Source organism: Plutella xylostella, chromosome 26 (genome assembly GCF_932276165.1).
Source record: "Plutella xylostella chromosome 26, ilPluXylo3.1, whole genome shotgun sequence".
In the NCBI taxonomy this organism is placed as follows: domain Eukaryota; kingdom Metazoa; phylum Arthropoda; class Insecta; order Lepidoptera; family Plutellidae; genus Plutella; species Plutella xylostella.
In genome coordinates, this window is record NC_064006.1 from 8,180,611 (window position 1) to 8,201,990 (window position 21,380).

At 38.3% G+C, this 21,380-nt stretch overlaps 2 protein-coding genes across 3 annotated transcripts in view; one reads left to right on the forward strand and one right to left on the reverse strand.

Moving 5' to 3' along the window:
- Positions 1–11,469, forward strand: part of LOC105398834 (complexin) — a 272,602-nt gene extending 261,133 nt beyond the window's left edge. For both annotated transcript variants that reach the window (XM_011571071.3, XM_011571073.3), the window contains 2 exons: positions 5,869–6,001; positions 6,315–11,469. In XM_011571071.3, coding sequence (XP_011569373.1) covers positions 5,869–6,001; positions 6,315–6,388 — 207 coding nt within the window. In that variant the 3' untranslated portion in view covers positions 6,389–11,469. The remainder of the gene's footprint in view (positions 1–5,868; positions 6,002–6,314) is intronic.
- A 127-nt stretch (positions 11,470–11,596) lies between these two features.
- On the reverse strand, positions 11,597–17,688 carry LOC105379996 (inactive heparanase-2). Its single transcript, XM_038111364.2, has 7 exons — positions 17,184–17,688; positions 16,423–16,844; positions 15,418–15,622; positions 14,903–15,014; positions 14,249–14,374; positions 13,135–13,385; positions 11,597–12,847 (listed from the first exon to the last, which is right to left on the reverse strand). The coding sequence occupies exons 1-7, from the start codon at positions 17,366–17,368 to the stop codon at positions 11,629–11,631; spliced, it is 2,520 nt and encodes an 839-aa protein (XP_037967292.2). The 5' UTR covers positions 17,369–17,688; the 3' UTR covers positions 11,597–11,628.
- Positions 17,689–21,380: the final 3,692 nt, after the last annotated feature.

Here is a 21,380-nt window from a genome sequence, read left to right on the forward strand (position 1 = left end):
GCTCCTAACAGGCCGCCACCAGGGCGACGACTGAAGAAATCTGAAATCTGTCACGGTGTCATCATTTTTAAACCGGAATTTATTAGTTTTATGCAAAAAAAGTTGACTTCTGGTCCATTAAATCCAACTCTTTAAGGTAACTTTGTTAAGAATTTAATTACCTACACATACATATAAGATTCCATGAAAATGGGCCCTCTGATTTCGAGGGTTTTTTCATAATAAGTCAAAAAATGGCAAAAGACATGGTGTGTTTGCAATTTTTTTTAACATACTTATTATAATCCTGCACCAATTTATAAGCAACTAACATGTTCAGTATACCCTCTGCTACAAAATATATTTTTATCAATGTGATAGAAGCCACCGTTTTTCCAATCTAATCAAGTATATCAAGCCGACTTTAGCATTTTAGCTTTAGGGATCCCCTTAAGAAAATAATATTATTATTGTAATCAATTAATGGCACTAGTGCACTACTATTCAGAACGAAACAGTTAACAAATAATATCGGTTACCAACCCCAATAAAACAGTTTAATTTGCAGATTCGCAGGTGTAATGAGGTAGTACTGGATAATCGATATCATTTGTGGACATGCCATGATTTAAACGCATCTTTAAGACTATGACCATTTAAAAAATTTAGAAAGTTCCGTAACATCCACACTCTAGTCGCTTCCTCAATTAAAGCACCACCCTGTATAAGTGTAGAGGCAGCGGGTCCCTAAAAGCGCTTTCGCCACTACAAACTGTAAGTACGGTCGGCAGCGGCGCGAGTAAACATTTCCGATCAATTGCCCGCAGACGGTAGGGTCGGCAGAAAAACTAATGGGTTTTTCGCCGGAATTTTCCGGGTGACATCGGAATCGAGTTTTTTCCGATATGTATGCGATTGCTACAGTGTTTTTTTGTTTATTTTGTTCCTGGTTTTATAGTTTCCTAGCTTTTTCCCAACGGTTTTGAAGGGTTATCGTGGAAACCATTGGAAACGCTTTGTATTAATGAATAAAAGTATAAAATTTCAGGGTTAAAAACGTGTAGTACAGGGACTTTTTTTACTTTCCAATAGTCTGAATAAAATTAAAATCATAATAGCATATATATATGAGTCAAGGTATTTACAAACGGCACTACAGTTCAAAGTGTCTTAACCTCAAATTCTTTATTTTCTCAAAACACAAAAAAACTATTATCTATTCTAACACTTATCAAACAAAAGCGTAAATAAAACACTAAGGGCCACTTGCAGAAACATATTAAATCTAGATTTAGTGTCAAATGTCGATTTAAGAAACGTCAGTCCATATAAAATTTGACACTAAATCGAGATTTAACACTAAATCTAGATTTAATATGTTTCTGCAAGTGGGCCTAAAAGCCTGTATACATCATCGCCGAACAAGAATACAACATTTCTTGTCAATATATCTCCCAGCATGCCCTGAGTGTCGGCTACGGTTGGTCAGTGGGGGGTGACGTAATAGGCTTTTGCGTAGCCGTGTTGCCTAGTAGAGGGGGGTCACTGCGGCTCCTCTAAGCTTAAGAAAAACAAAGTTTAAGAGTTTCCGGTACGACTATCCACGACTCTATTGCATAAAGCTCTGATTGCATAAATAATAATAAGACACTTAGGTCCATAGCGTATTAGTAACAATTTTTCTTAGTCTAGAGTTAGTACAGTAAATATAAATTAAATTAAATTAATGAAGCTTTCGTTCGTTGCTTTTTTGTAAGATATAGTGACCCTCCAGAGAATTATAATTTTCCTAGTTTTTAAACCGCCCTGGATGAAATAAATAGTGAAACACTTATTGATTTATCATAATATATTCTACATACGACTACAACCCGCAGTGGGTTAGTTAGGTCTGTATCATTTTATTAATCAAGTGAATTTTCTCAGAAAAACATCAAAAGAAAATAATTTAATAACATTTGTTATTTCAGTAAAACCGTTCATTTTAATGATTTTTAAAACATGGTACATTTCAAAATGTTGAAATTAATTTGAGCCGGAACGTTTCTGTTCACATTTTATTTAGATTTCCCGTGAGGATGCTTTATCATTTTAAATTCTCGACATTTCAGGGTTCCGTGAGCACTCAGTATTTTCTCACACAAATATAATAAAAAAACTGAATCAATCCCTTTACGAACGTCGTGTAAAAAATGAGGCAGTCGTGTTAAAAAATAATCAAATAAGTAGTTACGCCACTATTTGTTACATGCAAATTATTACATTCTCAACTCTTCAAATCAAACATTGGAATACCAATTAGCAACTTCATCCAATCATGATCGAATATTACAGCCCAAAGCAGACAGAGCCTACTCAGTCAATACCCCAACCACTTCAACTTGGAGGCAGGACATCATCTATCAACACACTACATAGATGGATGGACAGATACCGCCGCCCGGCTCCTATATGCACATAATTTATCTGACAAGTGCCCATGAAACTAAACGTCATAGCTGTTTCATAGTCCATCGTCCCTTTTGATGAGTTTCTAATGCATTTAACCCTTCCCTCCCCCCGCCAGCCTTCCTCAACCCGCACTAGCCTAGTTAGAATCTAGGCACACGCGAAACTAGCTTTTAACTCCACGGCGTAAGGGGCGATGAAAATTGCCATCAAATTGTGGTAATATGGTTGGGCGAAGTTACTTAGAGGGAAATGTTTGGGCCGATGGAAGTTTAAGGCGTTTAAAATGGGGGGAAATTGCTTGTGATGCAATTAGGCACGTCTAGGTTCGGATTTCATTTTAATTTTAGTGTTAATTTTATTAGGGAGCGTCGTTTTAGTGCTGGGATTTCAATTTTGTATTAAGATACCTACGGATATTAACACAGTTTAATTCCACTTATGAAATATGTTAAATATCTTATAAAGGATGTTTTATAATTTTGTAAATCTGATAATATTATATTTACTTAGTAATTATTAGGTACTTTTTAGACATACGGATATTTGCACATAAACAAGACAATGACACAAGACTTATTTATAAAAGAATTTCCAAATAATTACCGCAAACAAGGTACCAGGAGAGCAGACGCAGTGAAGAAGTAGAAATCTAACCCATGGATGAAAAATATCCCACAAATAAAGTACCAGGCGAGCAGAAGCCGTGAAGAAGTGAACCGCAGCCCATGGATGTGAAATTGACTCTAGTAGGGAGTCCGTGTCCACGCCGCGACTCCCTAATGGAGTCAGGTTGACTTCTATGCGGCTAACCTCTGCCTAGAACATTCTAGAAGACCTAGGAAGATGAAGAAAGAAGATTGGATTTTGAGGTTATTTTTAAAATTTTGGTTTTCACGTTATTTCTTTATTTATTTATTTAAGCCTGTATAACACAAATATAAAAATAAATGTCCAAAGGATAGACTTATTGCCAGTAAACCCTCAGAAAGTACATGATAAACTATGTATTATATATTTAGTTAATAAGCTTGAGATTCAGTAAATATATTTTTTAAATACCCTATTATGTACAACTAAAGTTAACAAAATATTCTTATTGTAAATATAATTTTAGCATTGCCTTATATATTATACTTAAAAAATATATTAGACGGTGATGGTTACACAACGCTAAGTTAATTTTAGCGTTATGTAACCAGCACCTTCAAAATATTACAATGTTCACAATGCTACAAGCGAACGCAAAAGCAAAATTTATTGCCAGCCTAAATATAATAATTTTAGCCATTCTTATAATTTAATTCGAGTCAGATGTGCCGTGTACCGCAGTCCCTTTCATTTAGATAATCCGACGGTCCTTAGGGACGGCCCAATTTTGAACCTTCTCAAATTTCATATACTTTACCTACTACTCTACATGAATAAATTTAACATTTTTATACTTACTATTACTTACTTAGATAGAAAATAATATTTATAAATTTATATAATTATATTTTGTGAGATTTGTATATTGTGAGGATATTGAAAACACTTGTTGCTTTGTGTAATATTTTTGTCGCGGCGATTGCTACACCGACGGCTACGAAATTGCTACGAACGCTACGCCGTAGCCAAATGCATGACCGTAGATATTAGGTAAGTTGAATATTTTGTTAAAAATATACATTCATATAAAATTCATTTTACAAATATCTGTTAGTGTTTCCGAAATGGGTAGATTTATTTTATTGTATCATATACGTAGGTGTTGTAGTGGTAGGTATACTAAGCCGAAAGGGGGTGACGAGGAAGTCAATATAAACAACATATTATTGGTTTCGTAAATATCCAAATGTCGTAGAACAAAAGTAATCCAGATTGACACTCTGAGTCATCCCCTTTCGGCTTAGCACACCACTCTTGCACCACCCTGTATATACGGTGCAGCAGTAACTATCCCTCATCATATCTCTGACACAAAGTTACTCGTACTAATTGGTCCATAAACTCTCAAACGTAATTTTGACGAGCGGCCCGCTTCAACAACTCTATTCTCATTTAAAACTCATTTAAACAAAGTCCTTTCAACTTTAAAAGTTGCATTTCAACTTTTCAAAGTAAATGAAAGTTAACTAACATCTTAAAGATCACGTTCAGAAATGCGGAGCGGATCCGTATTCTAAGTATTTCTGCTTGTTACCGAGAGTCGCCTTAATGAGATCTCGGAGGGATGCCAGCGGAAAAAATTCCAAGAAAATTAAAATAAATTCCTCCCCAGCCGCCATGGCGTAATCAATTGAAGATTAAAACCAAAGAGGATTGCCTCAGTTTAATTTTCTATGCCACAATTAAGCTTCTTACTTTGCCGCGGAGATATTAAAAATCTGCTTTGATATTAATACTTGCCTATTTATTTTCCAATACTAATACTGTGAGTAATAAATAACAAACACTGGCTGGTAAGAGTCTCATTTTTGGCCGTCGAGGGAGTTGAGAAGAAAAATAAAGCGTGGTTTGCGTCGGACGAGCGTAGCACGTGAAAAGACCCAATCCATTTGACTCTAGCAACACTGAGTATTTCGAAAATCGAACGGTACGCGTCCCTTTGGGAAATTATCGCGGGAAACCGAGCTCCGTTCAGAAGTCGATGTAAGGAAGCGAGCGCTTTGAAATATGAAATGAATTGTGTTCTATACGTATTGGCTTAACGCTGGATGTCCATAGAACAGTTGAGGTACTTTGATCTCTGCGATTCCTTTGTGTTGTTAAAAGACGTTTGAGTATTTTTTGTGCCTTTGTTTAATGGGTTGTATTTGAACAAACAAGGAAGTATTATAGGAATCTGAATGCGAAAAAATAACTTGTAATGTAGTAGCTATATTTTAATCTGAAAGTAAAGGGTTACATTCCTTACGTTATTAGCGGCAGCTGAAAAAAAATTCAAGAACTGTCTCGCACAAATCGCTGCTTCTCCGGTGTGGTTACCACCATCGACCATGTTGTATAAAAGATTTTTATTTATTTATTTCTTTGAAAACAAACAGCATGCTTAGTACATAAGGTTACTTATCAAATAAATAGTACATAAAAGGCCATTAAAGTTTTCACAAACACTCATTTGGTAAGATGTAGGTATAAGGAGCGCCGCTCGCTTGTCAAATCTGACTTGTATTGATCTGACAAACGTTTGACTGGCAAGCGACGCTGCTTATACACACACACACACACAGGCACTCACGCCTTGTACTAATGTACTCCCTTGCAGGGTAGGCAGAGGTGCATTGCTGCACCCACTTTTCGCCACGCTGCTTATGGATTGTTAAATTGCTAATGTATCGGCGGTGGTACATTAGCAGTTGACCAACAACCTTTTTCTATCTCTCTCTCTCACTCACTACATATAACCTCCCCTCTCTCTCTACCTCACCATCTAACCACCCCCGTCTCCGCTTCCAGTACAAAATCCCCAAGAAGGAGGAGGTGGTGGAGCAGCAGCCCATGGAGCCCGACAACCCGCTCATGAGGAAGAAGAAGACGCCCGAGGAGCTGGCGGCCGAGGCCGAGCTGGAGGACCAGGACGAGTTCACCAGTGAGTGGAACGTGGAACTTTCTAGATCTAGGAAACGAGTATAGGTATATATGGAGAGTTCATGGAAGTTTCTATATGCAGCTGGTAGAAGTTTCTGGATGGATTTGAGGGACGTTCCTAGATGTAGTTGAGTTAACATTCTAGCATATCATATTGGCAAATTAACTCTTTTTATTTTTTGCATTTCAAAGATTCTTGTAAATAGGTACTGAATTTTAAAATGAACGTAATTTCAAATCTTATTTCATTTTAGGTACTTACTTACATATTGTTGGTAACGTAAATTAACCGTCTCCTTTTCTCTACCTTTCAGAACTGAAAAACACCATCGAAACGCAAGTGAACGAATTAAAGTCTCAGATCGAAAGTAAGTGTGTGATGCAGTGAGTGCGCGGCGGCGGCGGCGCAGCGGCGGCGGCAGCGGGGCGCCGCAACCAACATGTTTATCATTATATTAATCTGAATACATGATGTAGCTGTGTTAAGGTCATTGTTACGATGCCTCACAACCCGTACACACCATCACCCCTCACCCCCAGAAGAATAACCCAAACGTTACGTTCAAAAACCGTATCATTCGCGCTCAAACATTTTTGTAGGAGAGATTCGAAATCATTTTTTTCGGAACGTAGTTGGCTAGTGGCGCGTTGGTGCTTGATAATGAGCAATAATATTTTTATACATTCATAATAAAAATCGTGGAGAGCAGCCCTCGAGTATCAGCCGAAAAGTTTGCGAGATTTCAAGAAACGCGTTTCTAAACGTTAGGTCAAAAAGTCATGGCGGCTAAACAGAATGGCGGTAACCGGTTACTGAAGATGACGCGCGAAACAATCCAGTTTTATATGTTGATGCTTGTGATATATTGTTATTTAAGTGTAAAGAGGAAATAAATTTAAATACAACTAGAACGAAAATAAAGGGAAATGTAATTTAAGGAGCCTTTAGCACGCGTGTAGATATCTCGAAATCTCTGCTTTGTCTGAATACTAACTTCACCTTCTGTCGGTCATCAATCACTCTGGGTTACATTGAAATAACAATGTATTTCGATATCTATATAACTACCTACCTACATGTATTTGTTTCATCCAAATTCCACTCAGCTTGTATGTCCACGGTTACACACTAGTACAATATTACCGGTTTCCAGACGGTTAATTAGTCGGTAAAGTTGTACGCTTCTCTGCGCAATGTGCACTCTTGTCTCTCTCTCTGTACTATCTATTGTATCTACAATTCGCCTAAAATCTTTTGCATGCGTGCTTTGTCAGTGTCGATCAGTGTTGTGCGTTTTGTTCTAGGGTGTACATAACCAAACCTAGCCTTAATACCCACATCGAAAATTATAATAGGAGCAATATTATAAACGTATTGTTGTCACCGATATCGCTAACCTGAGAACTTAAAGTCTCAGACTTAGCTACCCTAATGTCCACTTTATCTGCATGTCTTTTAATAATAAGATGGATGTTTAGATTAATGTAAAGAAATATGTAGATAGAGTACCGTTTAAAGAAGTTAACGTGATAGTCGGGTTACATTTGAATCTAAATAGAGTAGCGCGTTATTAGTTAAACATTTAATTCAAATCGATGTTTTATGCTTAGGATTAAAGAACACGATGTGGGAGCAATTCTTCGAGCGATTACAGCCCTCGATATGGATTGAAGAGTACAAGATAATTTTGTTGACATAATTATTACGCAGATACTGCTAATGCTTGATGAGGAAATGAAAGGTAATGGCCATCAAAAGGTGTTTGAAGTAATAATTATATTGACAAAAGCCGCGAAGCCTGTCCCACCCCGTCTGATGTAGAAAGCACAAAGAAAATTGTTCGAACAATTCCTCCGCAATTGAAGCTGCAACTGCAAAAGATTTGTTATCGTCAAAAGCTGTGATATAAGAATTAAATAAAACTTTAACGAAAACGCCGAGCGCAATCTGCGAGGCAGCTCTTCCATTCTTCTCTTCATTAGCATCTCTCTTTCCAGTTAATACTAAACTATCACCATCTTCAACTCAATCTCATTCGCGTCCCTTTGAACCATGTAGGTCCCTCATCTCATCTCCTCCTTGTCTGCAAGCAGCACATCATGTATTTTTAATGTTTAAGTTGATCTCCGCAATGTTGGTACGCAATAATATACGCATCACGCTTGCTATTTCTACATTCATTTTCAAAACATATCTCTATACAAGATTTATATTTTGCAATAATTGTTTTGGACGCCTCGATGTTTCATCCACGTCAATTATACCTACCTTCTAAACGCAAATTCAAAAGAATATTTATCAATATACACTCACAATGTAAATAGGAAAATGCAATAATTTCTGATTGTTTACTGAGAATGCGAATCTATTTTCTAATGTTTAGGAAACGAGATATTTTCTTGCACTATTCACTGCACATGTTGTATATTTTCATAGCTTCTTTCAATAGCGTCTTCTGCTTCATTACTATGTACTCTTACCTCATGATATATATCGTTATACATAAAGAAAAATATATTTAAAGAATGTTAACTTGAGATGGGCATCGCTTCTTCAAAGTCGTTCGACCCCGTCCGTAATTTTCCATTTCAAATTTCACCTCTACTAATAAGTATAACTTTAAAATTTCTTGCTGTGTATGTGTGACTAGCCTAGGTATATCAATCTATATTAACATAATAGTTATACGTATGCATGACAGTCATAGTTTAACTGTTGTTAGTAGTTCAAAATTAACAATAATAGTAATTAAGAATCAGTGGAACCTGTATGCGTAATATAATTTCGACGAGATGACCAATTTGGTTAAGAAGTACACTCAACACTCTCCCCATCACTGTCCTGTCGTGACCCGCTTTCTCTGTTAGCGCTGTGTGTGTAGTCGATGTCTCCTGTATCCCGCTGTCTGCTCCTTGCTCTTTCCCTTCGTTGTTGACTTCAATTAACGTAGACTAGACGAGGTTATTTAGTAAAATGTTATTTTCGTATATAGTGAAAACTAATGTTAAGTAAAACCGTCGTTTATATGCGCTAAATGTCACTATACTAACCAGTTTTGTTTCCAGGTTTCCCTTATGTTAAGTTAATGTTTGCATGAAGGTGTGTCCAAAAGAAGTGTGCGTAATGAGCTCTTGTTATTGGTGTCGTTCTCTCTTCAATAAGTCTTCTTTTTCCAGAATTTCATTTCACTTGCTTCAGAACTGCTCTCTGCAACTGTATGTAAAGCTTTCGATGTTCGGTGTCTAGTAAATAAAATATGGTATTGATAATTACATAATATACTTAATAGTTGTTTGCAGCCAGTGATGTGTATTTGTTATATGACAACATTGCTTCGATGCGCGATTTTAAAAGGGAATTTGGGTGATATCAAATGGTTGTACACACTGAATTTCACACTCTAAAACAGAAATCTCTTACCCAACAGTCTTTCATAAACTTAATATTATATATGTTTAAGTGCAAGTTAAACTCACCTTGCCTCACACACCAACAGTTGACATTATATTTTCTTCAATATTATTATCGGATATAGCGTTTATAAAGAGGTTTATACAAGGTAGATGTGTAGCTTAGTTATAATTATGATAATCAAAATGTTATTCTGATGTAATCTGTAATTTAACTTCGTTTGTTACTTTAGAACCACTGTCCAGTCTTGTGACGCGACCAATGTCGGGCGGACTGTCTCTACTTAGTTCGTCGGTTTTGAATTTTAATGATCTTATGACTTTCTTACTCAGGGTAATATATATGTGCATTAACTGTTTGTTGTCTATTTATATATCTATAACTATATATCTGTATGTTCAGTTAGACTACATAGAGATGGTATGACTTTTTGACCTGCGGTGGGTCTCTTCTTATCCTTCTACAAAAAGTGATATAACTTCTGAATTTATATATCCATGTTCCTCTTTCCAACCTGTAGGATTCTTTCAATGTTATTTATTATATCCCTAGCGGGTTCATTGAAATTGAGTAGACTTATACAATTTAATACTAACCTTGTTAAATATTTTAATATTAGCCTATTGATGATGATAGATTTGCACTAGGTAATCTTAGGTCACACGTTACGATGGTTGATACAAATTTTGATCTTTGAACAACGTAGATAGATCTCAAATAAACAATGACTTTTAGTGATTTGAGTCAAAAGGCGATGATGACGAAAGGAGCACATGTTTTAGTAATAGATGACGATGGAGTTGAAGTTTTAACAAGATCGAGTTAAGGTGATGTTGAGATTGTTAACCAATTGACACATGGCGCAAGTTAGAAGTAATCCGCAATATTTAATAGTAAATAGACGAACTTTTAGAGACAACGACACATACAATACACAAGAGCTTCAGAATCACACACTTTGTTACATTTAGTTGTAATTTTAAGGTTTTCTTAACAAGTACAGTAATTGAAGGACATTTTTATCAACATCTAATTCGGGAACAATAATAGCGAAACGATTTTTCAAATACTTAGTTGGAGTTTTCAATTTGTCCTAAGATATTTTAATTTAATGTTACAGTACTCAATCTGGACACCTACAATAACAGATATTTCCCTGTAAATTGTAGATGTTGCAGATTGGTCCATGTTTAATTCATTCAGTTAATATTAATTATACAATCACTTATAATAGTGCATTAGCTTTTATTATTAGTGACAACTAGTGTTAATATTTGCAAGTTTACGGAGGCAAATTAAAAAGTAAAAATTTAAAAACATTACTCTTACAATATGAACTTGGTTCATATGAATGTTGTATTGTTATATTAAAGAAGGTTAGTAGTTTATCCATGATTACATTAACATTTAGAGTAATGGATGAAAAAAAAAACAAAAAAAATCGAAGGGGTTATTGTTGATAATGTTTTTAGGTATTAAAGTTGGATTGAGCTTTTGTGAAACCTGTTGTTAATATAAAATTAGGCCCTTATTTGCAATGTTTCTGCAGCTACTTAAAACGACTGCCATATGATCGGAACTTTCTTTATCTGCTATCAAAACTGTTACATTAAGATCATCATCTACGTCTAACACTTTATAAACATTTACGACACGACTCTCAACAAGACCAAGCACTGGTTCTGAAAAATCTTAATCCACCATCACTACATGGATTTAATTTAAACTGGATAGGTTAATAAAAACAACTGACACGCAGGTAGAGTCGTGGATGGCTGTAAATTTATAAAGAATTAGATTTGGATCAGATTTGATAACTTATACTAACTTAACTTTAATTCTAACTACACATCTTTAAGTAGTTTATGCAATACGTAGGCTTCTTCGCTATGAATTATGTTATGAACTGTTGCATTGTTAAATTCATTTGAGGTCCTTTACTGATTAGTTTATGTAAAAAGTTTAGAGGTTACCATTTTCATATGTGCATTGTGCGAATATGAAAATGGCTTAACTACCATGTTGTTAAATAATAAATAAACTACATTGTACCACCATTTATGTGTTTTATTTCATATCAAAAGTACAAAAATACTAAAAACAAACATTTTACAAACTATTCTTAAATAATTTATGAAAATTTTATTATCTGACTAATTTTATACATTGTGAATATTGTGATTGTCTACATAAAACAATTTAATCGTTTTACAAAATCAGTCCACGAAATTCAAAGCTGAAATTAGGGTGTTTATCTTAGTATTTAAGTCATCTATGATTTCAAATGCCTTGTTAAATGTTTTTCTGAAAAAGCCTGGAGTATTTTTTTCAATAAGATTTATAGATGCGTTATCCTCTGTCATTTTGGTTTTCAGTACAATTTGGTTTTCTAAAGCACCTGAAGAATCTTCACTACCGTCATTGTTGATATTATTATCTTGGTTCAATGTAGATTGTAGCTTTGCGGGTAGTTCTTCTAGTTGTTCATTAATTTTATGAAGTATTTTACCGTATCTGATGAACTTTTTGTCTCTAGTGTCAGTATCAATTTCATTTTCTAATAAGTCTTCATCTGTGTTAATATTCTTGGCAGATAATATACTTCGCCGTCTCCTCTTTTTAAGGTTTTCGTCAAAATCTATTTCATTATCTTTTATATTAGCATTACCGGGTTTGATGACCTCATTGTCCTGATGAAGAGGGAGTTTACCTAAATGTCTTTTATTAACTTTGCTCTTAGTACTCAACTCTCTAAGTTTCTTCAACTTTTCATGTCGTAAATACCTTGTTTCATTTAATTTAGCATTAAAACGAAGTAACTTTCCGACCCAGCCCACTTTGGGCTTGGTTTCTTCAAGTAGTTCTTCTTTAACAACTTTGCGGTCCTTAGATATCAAAAACAAAGGCTTTTTAATAATTTTATTTTTAAATAATGTTTTAGTTTTCGGTTTGTTTTCTTCTTCAATATCTTGACGTTTACGTCTTATTAGTGGTGTTTCGATCCCATTGTCCGATATCCTTTCAGTTCTCCTTAGCAGTTTGTGTGCTTTTTGCAAATCCTCGTTTAATTTATCAATTTGTTTTATTATGTCATTTGTAGCTTGAGTTCTTTTTAAAGTTGTTGCAATTCTTTCTTCATTGAGATCAACAAAATCAGGATAATCTAGACTATTCATCTCGTTTGAACGTTTAGATCTTATTGTATTTTCTTTATATTTGTCGTCTTCAACAGATATTGCTCGCACAAAGTGGTTTTCTTCGTAGTCACTTGTTTTTGTGTCGTAACATGCATTTACCTTAGTGTTGGCGAGTACCCAGAACCCGAACGATTTAGGAGGTAGGTTGAGGAGCAGTGTCTTGTACGGACGCACGCGCTTCACAACTGGTCGGATATCTCCCTCGTAGTACATGGCGCGACCGTTCACTATGATGTTCCTGTAATGAAAGGAAATAACAGATCAGTTAAGTTAAAAGGTAAGTTAGGAGTTTATGTGCAGCGTAGAAGAAAAGCGCGTGAGGCCCGAGTTCGATTACCGGCTGGGGCATATATTTGAACACATAAACATTTGTTAATTCCATATACAAAATTCTCGATAGGTTTCGGCTTAGTACTTATACCATTTTTGCAGCACCCTGTATACCCTGGGACATTACTAAGGATTAGATAGAATAAAACGCCAGTCAGTTCCTATAACATCCAAAAGGTCACTTTCCTGACTCACCCGCTATCATCCATCGCCAATATAAACTGCATGATATCCCCGCCCTCCTCCCTCCTGCTAAGCTTCAGTGAGAATCTGGCCGGTTCGTCGTTCATGTTAGCTCCGTACAAAGTGACGGCTCCCGGCACTGGCTTGTGACGCAGCGATGTACAGTGCGCGAATAAACACGCTCGGTCGGAGTTGGAGTCGAAGTCTGCGTCTAGTACGCGCTCGCCGACCAGGTTTTTGTAGAGTAGCGCCATGTAGAAACTCTGGAAGTGTAAATAAATGAAATTGTTAATCTATTTTCGATATACTTTGATGTAATAATTATAATTATGTAATTGTTTTGTGCCACGAACTGGCGGGCCTCCCTCCGGCCCGCTGGACCCATGACCTTAGACAGGTGGCTGAAAGTGGCTGGATGAGGAAGGCCGAGGACAGTGTGTTGTGGCGCTGTTGGGAGAGGCCAATGTCCATCAGCAACTACGGGCTGATGATGATGATGAAGTATCTTGAACAACCGGTTAGGTTCAGATAGGAATCAAAGGTCTGTCATAAACTACCCAATAAATAATTACCAGGGCCTCCATAATTATAATAAGGAGCACTAGAAAATGCATAACAACAAAATGTACTTAGGCAGAGTGCAAATTTCACAACAGACACCGTAAATAGTCGAATACGGAAGTCATATAGGCTCACTCAAAGACTGGTGGGTTATTGCCATGATCACCACTCTTAGCAATAACTCTGGGTGAGAGACAATAGATGAATGGAATTAATGGATGATGGTTTGAGTTAAAACTCAAAAGGAGCACAAGAAAAACAAAAAAGAGTGGCTGAGCTATTCTGGCTAATCCTTTCAACCTAAAAAAGCTCTAGTGCTTGAAAATGACTGCTAAACTGGCGGTGCCAGGTTCGATTCTCGGGGCTCATATTTGTTTGTAGACAGATATAAAATTTTTACTTGGGTTTTGGGTGTTACTGAATAATATAATATGTATCTATCAAATGTATCTGCTAAATCTATATTACCTGTCCGATACCCATATTCTGCCTATCTCGGGGTCGGATGGGCGTGTATGACAATAAGTCCCCCCATATCATTTACTATTATAAAAAGGTGACTCACAAGGCTCGGCTCAAACAGCTCATTCTCCCTCAGCTCCCTGAAGTGCACCGTGAACCCGTTCCTCGCGGAGTGCCCCAGCGAGGACATCCAGTCCGCGGCGCGCAGCAGCGGGGATTGTGGAATGTTCTGGAATGAGAGGAAAAAATATTTTTTATTCATACTCATGCTGTAGGTATGCGAAAAAAGCTTCATTTCATGTCTGAGAAAAAAAGTTTTTTTTGCATCTAAAATGCAAATGCCTCGTAGAGGTTGAGGGCAAGGCCGAAGACAGAGCAATGTGGATCGAGCTCTTTCATGATGCCCTTCCAGCAGTGGTTGGTTGTTAGCTGATGCTGTTAGTAATGAAAGTGCTGGTGATGATGCTCCTGGTAATGATACTACTGGTGACGAGGTACCGGTGATGATTCTACTGCTGAATTTTGCTACTGGTGATTATGTTGGTGCTACTGGTGATGTTCTACTAGTGATGACCCTACTGGCGATAACTCTACTGGTAATGACGCTACAGGTGATGATGCTACTGGTGTCACTACTGTTGTTGATGCTACTGATGTTGATTAAACCGGTGATTATTATACTTGTGATTATGCTACAGGTGACGATACTACTGCCACTGATGATTCTACTGGTGATGTGACTAATAATGCCGCTTACCTGTGCGTGGTGGTCGCTGAGCCACAGCGGTGTGTCTCCCGCAGACAGTAGCCGCAGCAGCCGCGTGCGCTCCTTCTCCGAGAGCTTCTCCAGCTCGTGGGATGATGAGTTACTGGAAATGTACGTTTTGTGAGTTAAGCCCTGATGTTGCGGAGGGTCGGAGGGTGTGGAAGAAAATGGGGAGCAGATTCATTGCTGCATTCATCTTTTGCTAGCGTTATGTTTGAATGATGTTCGTGATGATGTTTGAATGTAACGCAAATTGGTATTTTTGTAAATAAAGGTATCTGTCCAGTAAGTAGGTATAGTAAACGTTCTTGGTTGAATACGTAGCAGCGGTAGATAAGGTATTTAAGGCTGTTACGTAAAAAAGCACAATTTAAACTTATGGCCGGCGAGTGTTGAATCAAACCTTCAACCCCTACACCGCAGAGGCAGTCACACAAAGCCTATAAAAATCACCAAATTCAATCCCCAAAGAATCGCAACCACATAACCTCAAAAGCTCCACTCACCCGTCCAACAAAATGGCGTCCAATCTCTCATTGCTCAGCGCCACAAAGTCCTTGAAGTCGCTCTTGGAAGCCGCATCCAGGCAGGGGGTCACGTCCCCCGCCACCACCCGCCACCCCCCCGCGGCGCCCTGGGGGAAGGTGTCCACCATGACACGAAGGGTCTCCAAGTCGTAGAGGTATTCTTCTATGGACTGGTTGGTGCATTCTGCGGATTGTTGAGGTGGTTAAGGCGGATACACACTGTTGTAACGTATCACGTAATGTACCTACCTCGCAACTCACTCGTTTCCCATAGTGCCGACGAAGAAACGTGCATACTAGGCGCATTTCAACTATGGGAATTATTTCATTGCGTGTTACATTACATTGTTTTGTTACCGCAGTCTGTACCCGCCTTTAGAGAATAGAGCAGAAGATAATGGTGTTATAGTTACGTTGAACTTGGTGCGTTTAAAAAATAAAACATAGGTACAACTGATGCTGATGCTACCATACCTACCATAAACATCTGAAAACAAGCCAACTAAACTACAGAAAATCTTTCTTTTTTTTTAAATGTAAAATTATAATATTTATTTATTTATATGGCCCAGGTGGCCATAATGATAGCCGACCTACGATAGTAGATGGCACCTGAAGAAGAAGAAGATTTATTTGAAGTGGAATTGTGATTGTGAAATCGATAAACGGGTAGTAAAGAATAGTTTTAATGAGAGTTTAATTCATATTATACTTTATTAATTATTCCATTTGGCACGTTTCTTTTAAATTTCTGTACGTGGTAGTAACGTAAATACCTATGATGTAAATTGCAATTTGTTTTTTTTAAGCGTACAGACCGGCCCAACGAACGGCCAACGAACGGCCAACGATGGATATTTATCATACATAATACAGGGCAGATTGCAACAACGAAGGCCAACGAAACCCGTTCGTTGGCATTAGTTGGGCCGGTCTGTACGCAGCTTTACAAAAAGAACAAGAAACATCGCAGCAAAAACTCACCGTAACCCAGCTGCCACACCACATTGTCAATCTTCCCTCTATCAGCCACGCTCAGGATGCTCAGCGCCGAGTTGGCATCCCACATCCCAGATCTCAGCTTCTCCTGGTTGTTCACTGCAAACACTATGTTAAAACCAGTCTGATTGGACCAGTCTGCAAACTTCTTCCATTGCTTATGAGTGACTGTTAAGGAACTCTCGCGTTTTTTCAACGGCTTTTTGTTGTCTTTGCGCGCTTGGCGTAGTATGTCTTCGAGCTTGAGTTTGCTGGCTTTGTTGGTGAAGGTGAGCTCTATGGGGGTCTCCTCGAGGTCAGGTTCAAGGCCGAGGGTGCTGTTGCTGAAGGTCAGACGCGAGGTGGAAGGGCCAGCTATGCGGATGTACGCTGGAGATAGAGCTGAGGCCATGCACATGCATTCTTTGCTGGAAATTTATAGTGTTGCGTTATTTTATGGTTCTGGAGTGGTGATTAAGAAGTTAACCTAGCGTGGGATGCCATCCAGCTCGCTGGACTAAGGGCCTTGAACAGGAGACCGATACTGGGTGTATGTGGAAAGCTGACGGTACCTTGTAATCATGACACTGATGATTCTGAAATGTTCTGACAGTAAAAGCATTCCTATACACCCCTAGTGAGTCAAATTATTGGCATTGAGAGCATTTCTTATTCTATACACCACTTGACCACCAAGACATATTTTATAAATAAGTAACTTGAGTATCTCTAAGAGGTATAAAAATATAATACGTGAGTAAACTTACCTTTTATATTTCTCATCACTGGTAAACAAATATTCGGGGTCGATGGTAAAACTTAGAAATCGCGTATCAACCACATTTATAGGAGTTTCCGTGCCTATCCTCACTGAGAACAGATCCGAACTCACTGAATGTATAAAAAACAATAACTTCGTGAATAAAACACAAAATCTCGCTAAGCGATCCATGGTGCAGACATATCACTAAACTAACAAGTAAACGCAAATATGCCTGCGACATGGATTTTATAGAAATTGCTGATGCGGAAGCTACGTGTTGTAGTCAATATAATGAAACTAACAAAGCCGAAATATTCAGGTTTTCGCTATATTACTTTTATATCTAGTTTAAAATTAATTCTTGTTTTAGAGCACGCGAACTCTTAGTTACTTGCTACTTTGACGCGTTAATTACGCACGACATGACCCCTGATAATTAGAATCAGTCACTAACAATCAATGGGACGCTTTAATTAATACAGCCATGCATTCGCACAAAGTCATTTTCACACTAGTCAACCTATCCAATATTCCTTCAACCTTGCAGGCAGGCATCTCAATAAAAAACGAACCAACCGGCATGCCTGCAACATAAAACAGCTGATGCACAACAATACAATTGTTAGATGCTTCAAACGTTCTGCTGACGGCGCAATATCTAAAGTGTCTCGGCTTTGCCCTCGGGCTTACGAGGTATGTTGAGATTATGAAGAAAAATCACGTTTGGTGTAAACAGAACGAGCGGTTAGAAGTTAGAATGGAATGTTGTTGAATGTTATTATAATAAGGTACTTACTTAAGTACTGACTGTATTACATACCTATAGTTAATAATATGTGGGGTCATGATCACAAACACGACTATCCGACCCGAAACTAGGCAGAGCTTGTAATATGGGTATCGGACAGCTGAAATTTATCGACACAGATCAGATGCATACTGCATACTGCATATATAGATACATAACTGCATTGAGCGGGTAATAGGTGGATGAGGAATTCTGAGGTCAGGGCTGCATTATTGTTCCCCTAGGCGAAGGTTCATCATGATGACCATTGCAGGTTTTATTTTCATTGTACAGTACCTGTCTAGGTATAAGTAACTAAGTTAAGTATACTTAGACTTAGATACCAATGACACACAGTAAAATTTATAACAACCATTTTTTCTGCCAGGTTTTATAAAGCTATACTTAAGTAATAACGACAGCTAGTTCCTAGATATCATTTAATTATTATTATACGGGATACCGGTCATCATCATATTCATCATCTATTTTCGAATCTACACAAACATTGAAACTAACATTGAACTTTGGAAATAACAAATTTTCCTCACATTTTGACAGTGACAGTTGACGATACGCAACGTTAACGGAGGTTCGAAACTGGTGCTCACGACTCTGTGCTCGCGGCTCTGCCCCCGTATTTTGTAACTTTTTGAGAGTTAGCAACCGGTGATAATTGGTATCAACTTAGAGACTTATTAACCGAAAACACCAAAAATCTTAATGAAAGAAATATGCAAGAAGCCTAACAATATATCCTTACATTCAACATAAACGTTTGTGAAATCAGATAAGTCAGTAAAAAGTTATTAATTAATAATGCTCTAAGTTGTCAGCCATTTTATACCAACCAACCCCACTCGGAGTTACACAATACGGGGGCTGGTGCCTACGTAGTTATAGACTATAGCGTAAGATTGAGTTCTTCTTCATATATTTTTTAACGGAGTTTACAGGTTTCTAACGAAGGTGACTTATAATATGTAGGTAGGTATTCAATTCAATTCAATTTTGGATGAATGGCTCTTTGCCGTGTGTGACTTTTTTTTTTTTTTTTTTTATTTATTTATAATAAAATACATTTATTGATTAGCTATATAAAAGTACTAACACGGCTAACTGGGCCAGAGTCACGTGACCAATGCTCGCGGTATTGAAAAGCAGTCGTTACGGTTATTTTAGACTATATGTACAGTTAAAAACTGAAACAACCAGACAAACACAATATATGTACAAAAAGACATCACAAGTAAAGGTTAGATTTGTTAGTATATATGTACAAACACATTTACAGTTTAATATTGTTAGTCTTAAGGAATTTGTACAGTATATTAACAAGGGGAGTATGTACAAGGGTTAGAAGATAGTTAGTATTTACAGGTTTGGGGATAGTGGGAGGGAGGATATCATATAAAGAAGATTGAAGATTGGGACATTCGAAGAAGAGATGATCAACAGTTCCTTCACTGGCACCGCAGTCGCAGACAGAGCTATCACGGACCCGAATCCTAGCCAAATGCACCGGGGTGCACGCGTGGCCCAGACGCAGTCTACAAATAGTTAAAGTGGTGGTTTTATCTAATTGTTTGGCTCTAAAAAACCATGGCTTTTTGGGAATATGAGGTTGTATACGGGAGTATGGACAAGACAAAGGTCATGTCGAACGAACATGTTTCATCATCGCCCGTAACTGTAGGAGGTGTCACCATCGAAGTTGTCGATCAGTATCCCTACCTAGGACAAGTGATCCGATTAGGTAAATCCAACTTCGATAAAGAGGTAGCTCGTAGAATCCAACTCGGATGGGCAGCGTTCGGGAAATTACGACACATCTTCACTGAAAACATACCTCAGTGTCTGAAAACAAACGTTTTCAATCAGTGCGTGTTGCCAGTGATGACTTACGGAGCCGAGACGTGGTGCTTCACCAAAGGGCTTATCCACAAGCTCAGAGTTGCTCAACATGCTATGGAAAGGGCTATGTTAGGCGTGTCCCTGCGAGATAGGATTCGTAATGAAGAAATCCGCAGGAGAACTAAAGTTACCGACATAGCCAAAAGGATTAGCACGCTGAAGTGGCAATGGGCTGGCCACGTAGCCCGCAGAGCCGACGACCGCTGGAGTAGAAAGGTTCTGGAGTGGAGACCCCGTGTCGGCAAACGGCGTGTCGGTCGCCCCCCAACCCGTTGGTCTGATGATCTGCGGAAGGTAGCGGGAAGCCGCTGGATGCAGATGGCGGGTGACCGTTTGGGGTGGCGATCGTTAGGAGAGGCCTATGTCCAACAGTGGACTACAGAAGGCTGAGAGAGAGAGAGAGATACGGGAGTAGAACTTACCTTTGATGTTCCTGGAAGTGTCCCAAGACACATTCCAGGATCTGTCCAGCCTCGAACCTGCGAGCGAGGCAAGGTCGTGGGCAAAATTTTGGTAATGAGTATCCAGGCCCAAGCCAACGGCATCCTTAGCAAAGGAATCTGCACACTCATTACCAATGATACCACTGTGCCCAGGTATCCAAGCGATAGCTACTTCAATACCCTGAGTCATGCACCGGAATAGGGTTTCTCTAATTTTTAAAATGATAGGAAATTTGGATTTGGATTTAAAGGGAAAGGAAATAATTGCTAGTAAGGAACTGGCCGAATCAGAAAGGATAATAGATTTGTTAAGTTTGTGTGACTCAGCGTACAGAAGCGCCTCGAGAATAGCTGTTGCCTCGCCCGTGAAGACCGAGGATTCATGGGGACGCTTAAAACTGAGTGCAACTTTGTACTTGGGCAGCCATACGGCCAAACCCACGTTGCTGTTTTCAGAGAGTTTGGAAGCGTCAGTGAAAATGGGGAGCCAGCCTGGCCACTCTGAATTGAGTTTCGCACTTAGAGCTTTTTCAGCGGCAGGAGAGTCTTTACGGATACCTAAATCCATGACTACATTGGGCTGAAAAACTAAGGCGTCGTAAGGAACATCAAACAGAGGGTTAATATTAAATTTTGATGTAGGGTGTGGGAGGTTAGCAGAAAAGATATAAGTTTTTAGTAGATAGGAAAGTCCATGGGTTTCTTGAGTATTACATAGGCGATTAAGGGTATCAAGTTTGGCCAATAAAGGGTGGGAGGTCGATTGCCAAATTCGGAAGAAAAATCGATCACATAGTTAAGTATTGCCTCCGAAGTGAGAGAGGAGGGTCAACGCACTCAACCTGGAGGGCATTAGTGGGGGAGGATTTCATCGCTCCCGAAACTATGCGAAGGCACTTATACTGCACTTTGTCTATTTTTTCCAGAGCTGCTTTATTGCACGGATCTATTATGAAGGCAGCGTAGTCGAAATGGCTCCGGACTATAGCATTATAGAGCAGTTTCTGTGAGTACGGGTGAGAACCCCACCAAACACCCGACAGTGATCTGAGGACGT

Coding starts and splice junctions, on each gene's coding strand:
- LOC105379996 (XM_038111364.2), bottom strand. CDS start 17,368: ATGGATCGCTTAGCGAGATTTTGTGTTTTATTCACGAAGTTATTGTTT. Junction 15,623..16,422: donor GGTGTGGCAGCTGGGTTACG/GTGAGTTTTTGC, acceptor AACAATCCGCAG/AATGCACCAACCAGTCCATA. Junction 15,015..15,417: donor GACGCCATTTTGTTGGACGG/GTGAGTGGAGCT, acceptor GTACATTTCCAG/TAACTCATCATCCCACGAGC.